Genomic DNA, 8,746 nt, shown 5'->3' with positions numbered 1-8,746 from the left:
ATTCTACTTACAATACAGTACTGACAGATTCGCTACTGTAGAGACGTTTTAGTTGTCAGCCGATTCATATATATACTGCTTGTCGGTCCCTTGTGCTTGCATAAAAACACTCACGGTAGATACCACTACCTCTATATTGTTCCGTTATATTCGACACTTTAACGTCATCAAAGCATGGGTCTACGTCACGCATGGGTCTGAGCTCACGTCATGCTTGATATATGATGAAAGAAAGTTTGGTTTAATCATCAACCAATATGGCGTACACGAATTACGTCATAGTCACGTGACTGCAAGCTAACTATCACACATAGATTCAGTACAGTACTCCCTAGACCATTGCTTGTTCATTTTGCGCGTTGTTGTCTGCCTCATCTTGGCGGGGAGGTTCATTGTTAGACACGGCTTGGACCATCTCGTGAGCCGTCCCGGCATCCTCTGGGCTGTAGGCAGACGACGGCGGGCAACACACCGAACCACCCCTGGAAGATTAGGCACGAAAAGTAAAAAAAAGGCTCAAATCACTAAAGGATTGTAAGAAAATGTAACACACGAACAAACCTACTAGTTCCCTAGATGACAAAAACGAAGGCAATAATATATAAGAGATGGCAGACTTCACCACCTTACCCATTTTTTTCAGTTCCAAATTGCTGCTGATATTGGCTCATACTTTTATGTTGTTGTTAAACTTACATAAAGACAGTAACTCACTTTCCGAAGGCCTCGGCTTCTTCCAGGGTCTGAGCCAGAGGAAAGTTGAGCGTCTCCGGGAGAATGAGGCACAGGACGCCTGCCACCACGGACAGCCCGCCGAAGATGATGTAGGGTAGGGGACCCCAGACGTCCATGGAGAGGGCGATGAACGGGGACACGATCCCGCCGATACGGGCCCACATGGACGCCACGCCCATGCCGAGGTTTCTTCAGAAGAAAAAAAAAGTCAAGCGTGAACGTCGCGAAAACATGCTATTTTTTTCAGAGCTAGATTCCCGCTTACGACTATGTAACAATCACCATAAGTGAAGAGCCGAACTGCGTTCTGACAGTCCAGAACTGAGCTGGAGTCTAAAGAAGAACTTTCAGCTGTCTGTGAATACAGCTTCCTTTGCGAGTAACTTATGTTAACTACAAACACAGATCTTTACATGCTGATATTTCCTATAAGTGCTATATAGATACTAGTATCACTAATGGGTTCTTCACCTGATGACAGTAGGATAGAGCTCCCCAGACCAGATGTAGATCACATTGAAACTGCCAGAGATGCCAAATTTCCCCACCATGGCGAGAACAGTCGCAACAATGGACAAATCTGTGGACAAAAAGAAGGTACAACTCGTTATTTCATATCGATCCTTGCATCCTTTCCCTCCCTCCCTCCCTCCTTCCTTCCTTCCTTCCTTCTTAATATCTTCCTTCCTCACTTCATTCATTCATTCATTCATTCATTCATTCCCTGTTTATTCTCTCTTTAGAGTGTCCTATATGGACTATACTATATTTCACCTTTCGGCACGAAGAGGACAGAGATACAAGCCAGGCCTCCTCCAATCATGAACAGGCAGTGAGACGGCCGCCTGCCCCACTTCTCTACCAGCAACATGGACACGGCCAGCGCGGGAAACTCCACCAATCCGGACACGGTAAAGTTGATGTAATCATCTCCTCCCAGACTCGAGGTGTTGAGAGAAAGGCCGTAGTAGACCATGGTGATGACAGCCCTGTGGTGTAATGTACATAGCATTATAAGAACTTTAGAATACGAATAGCGGACAGATAATGCACAAACCAGCAGGAATGGGGGAATTCAGGAAGTGGAGGACTGCACTGAAACATCCCGGAAGTCTATAGAAAAGACGCATCTTTAAGTCAATGGCAAATGTTGACACTTGAATATTTTATTTTCCTACCAGTTGATGAAGATGATGAGAGATTTCTTGGCCATGTTGGCAGTACGCACAAGGTCGAGTACTGAGTACAAGTAGTCTGGCTTTTTCTGCTCTTGCTCTTCCGGCTCATCCTAAATGATAAAACCAAGAACATCAGAATGGATATCTATTTGAGTAGAAGTCATCAAGCACATCTGCTCAGCTACCAAGAAAGTATTATCTTGCTAATTGTGAAGACTAACATTGCCATTATTTTGTGTTACAGAGTTTTTTGCCATTCAGATACTGAATTGAAAGTCCGTGTCGGCCCCCGACTCACGTCGGTTTTGTCCCCCGTTCAATGAAGGTATGTTGTTGGAAGCAGCATCGTTCTACTGTATCGTTCAAGAAAGTATGTTTCTCGCATGTGAAAGAATCGCTTAAACTTAACATTGCAATAGCTCGTGGTTAACGTAATGTAAGCGGAGTGATATTTTGTCTGGTCATAATCACCTCTTCTTTCAGCATATCATTCCACAAGGCCTCGGGAAAGTCCACTCCGTTCTGTTCAGCCATCTTCTCCACAATTCCGCGCGCCTCCTCCGTTCGACCCTTGGCCAGCAGCCATCTTGGAGACTCGGTCACCAAGCTGAAGGTACAGATGTTAACAGTGTATTGCCATAGTGAGGAATTTGCCAAAGGTCTCTTAGGTGAAGCTTGCCAAAATTTGCGAAATGGCATATTGAAAGAGTTTGGCGCCGCATATGAGGAGTTTTTTTAGAGACTTGGAGACTTATGATTGCGCGTTCCCAGTACCATGCTTTATCACGTATACGGTACAGACACCAGTGGTACAGACGTGTTTCTTTACGTCTCTAGCTAGGTTCCTTCATCTTTGAGACTGGGCACGTGCAGTCGTAGAGTCGTAATGGTAAACCTCCTCCTCATACTACGAAGGACCATTAGTACAAAAGTTGTACTATGTTCTACATATTCCCTTCGCAGAGCACAGTCTTTGTACCAATGGTCCTTCGTATCATACACGGAGAATGAGAGACACAGAAAGAGTGACACACAAAAGCTATGTGTACTTACAACCACAGTGGTAGCCAGACCACACCAGGTAGAGAGATGATGAGTTGTAGCATGTTCCAGGTGCGGACGAAGTAGGCTATCCCGCCCATGATAACGTACCCCAGCACGAAGAACACATACTCCAACGTACCCACCAATGTTCGCTTGGACGTTCCTACAACTTCTGACACTGTGGGCATCGTCAAAAAAAGAGAGTTATTACTTAAGTAATTTTACCGCTCATAATTTGCTGCCGCTATGACCTCGAAATGAGTAAAGAGTTAGACAGCATCTCGATACCCCTTTATGGATCTTTTATATCAAGCAAGCAGCGAAGGTTCTGTAATATGAAAAACGACAAATAGAACCCGTTACTTCGGTACTAATGCCAATAGCAACAATACCACAGAAGACCCGATCTTTGCGTACTCTGCATTGCATGCAACGTCATTTGCCCAGTGAGCATATCTCAGACTGTCATTCGGATTCCGAACATGACGTTATTTAACGGAAATTACCGAGAACGAAGCCGGTGACGTATGCCCCGACCCCGGCGGCGCCGATGAAGAACCGCAGCACCACGAAGGCGATGTAGTTATGCGCGAAGGAGCACGCGATGCCGCAGAAACACTGCAGGGCCACCGTACCGAAGTACACGATCTTCCTACCGACTCTGAAACAAACAAAAAACAGAGATTTCAAATTAAACTTCCGAGAAGTAGATATAGTTCGCGTTTTGAGAACCCCCCCTTAAGAATACACCATTACTCATACGATTGTCTGATGAAACTTATTCCTCTAGTAAACAAAGTTACATGTTTTATACACTTCTTCCGAATCCAAACATACATACATAAATTAGTGCCACCCAAAACAATATTAGTACTTCCGTCCAGGAGGTAAAGGAGGCTCCTTGCACCCCCCCCCCCAGACAACTTCCATGTACCAAGGACATTATATAGATAATGTCCTTGCATGTACCAATTTCTAAAATACAACACTTGTCAGCTAAGAAAACACATCATATCTTAAAGAAAATCTTACCGATCTGAAATGTCTCCGAAAGCGAGGGACCCCACCAGGAACCCCACCATGTAGATGGACTGCGCCATTTTGGCCAACCACTTGTTCCCGCAGACAATATCACTCTGGTAACATAATATACGATTGAGCCATTTTCAGTACGTTTTCTTCACTTTTTTCAAAACGATACTTTAAAAACGATAAGCAGTGAACCCCACCCGAAAGACTAATGGTGTATATCCGACATAATCTGGCATCCCTATTAAACACTTTTGTTGTGTGGTGAATCCTTTCACCCAGATGCCCCAGGCCGAAACGCAAACTTACGGTATATTATATCATACAACATTCATTGGACAATTAATGGCAAAAAAAGCGTAGTAATGACATTATCTATCAGAAAGTAAAAGCTTAACTGCTGTGATACTTCTCTAGACGCCTGCTTATTGGTTATTAATCCAATTCACATGTCCTAGTATTTGGACAATGCTAATTAATCAATAATAACCAATTAAGATCATCAGAAGGTCAGGCAATGGCTCTATAATGTAATAAATGGCGAGACGGCTACTATAAAATCAATCAAAGCAGATCACCTTTTATTTGTGTCAGTTATGCAACCCTTTTAGCCTTTTTCATATTTTCTGGGCTGACAATTGAGCTACATGCATGCAATTGATGATAAAACTGTTAAAATCTACAAAGAAAACAAAATTATCATGTCATAACAACAGTATCAGTTTAGAGATACTTAAGCTTAGGGTGGGTTAATAAGAAGCTCAGATACGCCCCACAAATAAGTTTCTAAAATAAAGAGTTTATAGTACTACTTAGAAGTTATATATGTGTCAAATACATGAATCAAATATATCTGCTTTTAGAAGTACGATGGCCCACAACGACAACGTTCGTCACCTGCGCCAACCGTTTCGTTGCCTTCCCAGAAGAGTTGTCATTGTACAAGTGTATATCTGAATAAGACATACCTCCATCGTGATACTGGATTTGTACTGGCTCCGGTCGTAATGCCAGCCGACATCGCACGACTTCGTGGTCAGGTTCGACGAGAGAACTTCCAATGTGCCGTTCAGATTGCCATTGGAAGGAAGCGCAGACAAATCGTACCTGTATCAAACATGTATATGAAGACGGCTTGAATTCTCAGTGTGTTTGTGTATAGAGCTCTAGTGACTTTGTTTCTGGCGCATTTCTGGTGGTGGCCACCCTTGCAGTCTGCAATTTTTGTGTTGGAAAAGAAATCTAACTTGAGTAAAGAACAGAAAGATTTTATCGCAGTCCTTAGGACGAGTTTTAATTAATTGTCGAAAAGAGGGGGATTTCCTCAGTGCAAATGGGCCTGTAACTTACTGTACATAGCGTCTGTTTTCTCTGTCGTAATCATGACTAGTGGAGGATTAGCTTAACTTAGATGAACTTCTCGTTGAGTTCATTTGAGCTAAACTGGTTCTAGATCACAAGTTGGCATCAACTTTCTTTCAAATCGAGCTAAGGAAGCCCGGAAGTTCCTGTTACCGGAAGTAGGCCACTCTTGTGCCCAGACATTGAGTCATCAATTATCGATTACGCCGAGATAATGCCGCTGATGAATTAAAAAGTAGAACGTGCATTTATGACAGCTCCATTAGCTAATTATGTTGTAAAACATCTAATTGGCCCCACTGATTGCCATCCCTTGCCCGGAAATAGGTCAGTCTTGTACCCAGGTTGTTTCATCTAATCAGAAAGTCGCTTTCTCAAACAGTGTTGATGCGTACGTATACGTACAGTCATTACCATCTTTTGACCCGCCCAATGTATTGCCTAGCCTGTTTAGCGAGCCTACGCCCCAAGCTCCTCGGCTGTCAAAGAACCATAGGCCGCTTACACCGCAGAGCCTTCCCCTGGGAATTTCGCCGGGCCAAGAGAGTTTACAGCTTGATAACAGTACCGAAGAGACCCGGCTAATAGACCCGATAAACTAATGGCATGGCTGTCAGCATGGTAAAACAGAGACCATGTTCTCACTCTCAGAGGGAAATATTGGAAAAACATGTATCTGGAAAGCATCAATATGCAAAAACAGGGCCTGGTGTTTTGATTACAAGACTATGAGCAATGCACCCTGTACTTTGCTTAAAAAATGTATTTTGTTTTCTCTTCTTGATAACATCTAAGCTGTAACAAAATGACCACTAAAGGATAACATATCTCCTGCATCAGATTGTTCATTAAATGCAGAACATGTTACAACACTGATACAAACTTCGTTAAACCGATGCTATCACCGTTGAAGTACCGCTGATGGAAAGGTTACACGTAGGCCACTTAGGCAGTACAAGTGATAAACTGGTGTGAGACGGGTACTTTGAGTATGGAAGCTTTTAATACGTGCTCTAAGGCGTGGCTTTGGATTTTACAGGACGATGTTCTACAAATTGCGCTTTTCAAACAACTGTCCAACAAGACCTCCCGATGACCATCTTATGGCATAGTCATAGTCATACATGTACATAGTTGTACCTACCTCGCTGAGTGCCTAGAAGTAGCCTTTTCACTGAGAAATACCGTTAAAAATGAACATTGGCATGCAAATCAACTCCAAAATAAACTTGAAGCTTCAAAAGAGACGTGGTTTGAACTATCAAATTGGGGAGATCATTGGAAGACACTAGAGATCATTGAAATATCATTTAGAAATGATAAATCCGAGATCTATCAAGTTTGGAGTATTTTGATGCCATGAAAATAGTATTCAAACCTAAAAACTTCCATCGATATCCAGCTCAAATACGCAATGTTTCCTTTCCGACAGGTTGTACAGAAAAGGAACTGCAATTCTCATATAACACAAGATTTGAAAGAGCATCTACGTTGTTATATCATGGACAGTTCTCATGTCCTAACATCATCATTTCAGGATCTATAAACTCGCTTTGTATTTGTACTTATGCTGAAGTCACATTTCCAAACCGGGGCCCGGCCGGGCTGTTTCGATTGACGAAAAAAATAGAAAAAAAATGTCAAGAAAGTATGCAAATAGATCCATTATTACTTTTGTCAACTTTTTTGTGCTCTGTTGTCTTTTATACCATATTTTTCGCTCCAAAAGACTGCCCGGCCGGGCCCCGGTTTGGAAATGTGACTTCGGCATTACCGATGAGCAAATTCAACACCTCCGAGACTACTTATCATAAGATTGCTAGATTGATCTCACACACCTTTCACAGCTGCTTCGCACCAGATTCCCGTCATCGTCCTTCGTCCACGGGATGGTCGCATTCAGCTTCTCGGGCTCGGTCCAGTTGTACCGGGCCGCCAGGACGTCTCCCTCGGGCGCCCTGCAGCGGTGCGCCGGCGTGGCCGCCAGGAACACCATGGCCATGGTGTGCATCCCCATCGTCATCACCGGCAGATACACCAAGAAAGACATCTTCTTCTGGTGAGTCCCAAACTCACCCACATGTTGGAGGATTTTGTCGTAGTCAACCATTTTCAACAATGCTTTGGTCCAAGAAGAGAAACTGTCATTCTTACTACAGAACCTTAGCTATATATGGATGGGCGTCGACTGGACGAACTGTCCCAAAGCTGACAACTTATAAAAACTCTCATGGAGGAGTTATGATTTCGCTAATTGGAGTTGAAAGGGGTGACATCAGTGAAAAGGTTTGTACAGGTACGATCAATAATCATAAATATCCATATCATCTGACTCTTATAGGTTTGTACACATTACTTAAAGAGAGTCTTCTTTGTCATCTTTTGTATATAGTCAAAATGTTTTGAAGAACCTACTTTTGGTGTCCATACAGATTTATTGGTCTTCATGTCGACGTCTTTGTGAGTGATACCATGTAACATTGTAGATCTGACATTTGATACGAGAAGTCTAGTGAGTTAATTGTTTCTAATGACTGCTTAAAACACACAACCTCTACTTAATACATGTATTATTTACGGTAATTGCCCAGCGACACACCCTCAATTCCCCAGTGGGATTTTCCAATTGATAACGGTCAGGAAACTGGGCAATAGTTTGAATCTTCTCCTACAGCCAACCAATCAGGTAACGCCTTCTAACTCTGATCTCTTCTCCAATCCAGATTATCGTAACATCACCAAAACTCTAGGCCATCTACTTCAAGACACACCAACTATACACATGTATATACAGAGGTGGGTGGTATAGCCTTCCAGTCACTTTTGACCGTCACTTTGTTTGTGAAGACTTTGTGACTACTTTTCGATAGCTTTGCCTGAAGTTTTGTTTACTTCCCTCTCCCGTCCCAACGCTGACCTGGTGATACCAGTGTTTGCAGTGAATGATATGCCGTAAACATGTCAGTACCTATCCTCCGTGCAGCGTCCTGAAGTTCAACAGAATACAGCATACACTCCCGTGTGGTAACATACAGATATGCAGTGTGATAACATACACTACATTTGAACTCCTTTTGGGTAAATGATAATAATGATAACAATAATAATACATCTGTGCTGCTCTTCTTCTGGTCTTGGAATGCATATTGAAGAGAAAAACATCAAGCTTGAAAACATTTGTAAGGATTACGTAACAAAAGTCGAGCTAAAAGATATCTTCTAGAATTTCTTTGATATTGTTCAATATTCCTTATTATACAATTAAAAAATGCAGTTTAATAAATTCCAATCCAACTAATGCAAAAAAAATTCAATCCAAACTAGAGTTCCCCGATCTCATACCTTCGCCAAATGACTGACAAATTATAGATTAGATTATTCCCCCCTGATTTAAGAAA

At 42.5% G+C, this 8,746-nt stretch overlaps 2 protein-coding genes across 2 annotated transcripts; both read right to left on the bottom strand.

Moving 5' to 3' along the window:
* On the bottom strand, window positions 1–4,330 carry LOC109474244 (organic cation transporter protein-like). Its single transcript, XM_019774512.1, has 9 exons — window positions 3,990–4,330; window positions 3,464–3,618; window positions 2,967–3,135; window positions 2,385–2,520; window positions 1,914–2,023; window positions 1,510–1,724; window positions 1,207–1,315; window positions 715–924; window positions 1–482 (listed from the first exon to the last, which is right to left on the bottom strand). Exons 1-9 carry the CDS (start codon window positions 4,055–4,057, stop codon window positions 332–334), a joined length of 1,323 nt encoding a protein of 440 aa, XP_019630071.1. The 5' UTR covers window positions 4,058–4,330; the 3' UTR covers window positions 1–331.
* A 299-nt stretch (window positions 4,331–4,629) lies between these two features.
* On the bottom strand, window positions 4,630–7,536 carry LOC109474100 (solute carrier family 22 member 4-like). The gene is made up of 3 exons (XM_019774312.1): window positions 7,187–7,536; window positions 4,955–5,093; window positions 4,630–4,665 (listed from the first exon to the last, which is right to left on the bottom strand). Exons 1-3 carry the CDS (start codon window positions 7,456–7,458, stop codon window positions 4,630–4,632), a joined length of 447 nt encoding a protein of 148 aa, XP_019629871.1. The 5' UTR covers window positions 7,459–7,536.
* Between the last annotated feature and the right edge of the window lie 1,210 nt (window positions 7,537–8,746).

The sequence above is a fragment of the Branchiostoma belcheri genome, unplaced genomic scaffold, assembly GCF_001625305.1.
Source record: "Branchiostoma belcheri isolate BF01 breed outbred unplaced genomic scaffold, Haploidv18h27 scaffold30, whole genome shotgun sequence".
Lineage (NCBI taxonomy): Eukaryota > Metazoa > Chordata > Leptocardii > Amphioxiformes > Branchiostomatidae > Branchiostoma > Branchiostoma belcheri.
This window is presented reverse-complemented; position numbering and strand designations above follow the sequence as displayed.

Coding starts and splice junctions, on each gene's coding strand:
- LOC109474244 (XM_019774512.1), bottom strand. CDS start 4,057: ATGGCGCAGTCCATCTACATGGTGGGGTTCCTGGTGGGGTCCCTCGCT. Junction 2,521..2,966: donor GTCTGGCTACCACTGTGGTT/GTAAGTACACAT, acceptor CTGTACCTTCAG/CTTGGTGACCGAGTCTCCAA. Junction 2,024..2,384: donor ATGATATGCTGAAAGAAGAG/GTGATTATGACC, acceptor TTTATCATTTAG/GATGAGCCGGAAGAGCAAGA.
- LOC109474100 (XM_019774312.1), bottom strand. CDS start 7,458: ATGGTTGACTACGACAAAATCCTCCAACATGTGGGTGAGTTTGGGACT. Junction 5,094..7,186: donor GTGCGAAGCAGCTGTGAAAG/GTGTGTGAGATC, acceptor TGTTTGATACAG/GTACGATTTGTCTGCGCTTC. Junction 4,666..4,954: donor AATCCAGTATCACGATGGAG/GTATGTCTTATT, acceptor TTTTCTTTGTAG/ATTTTAACAGTTTTATCATC.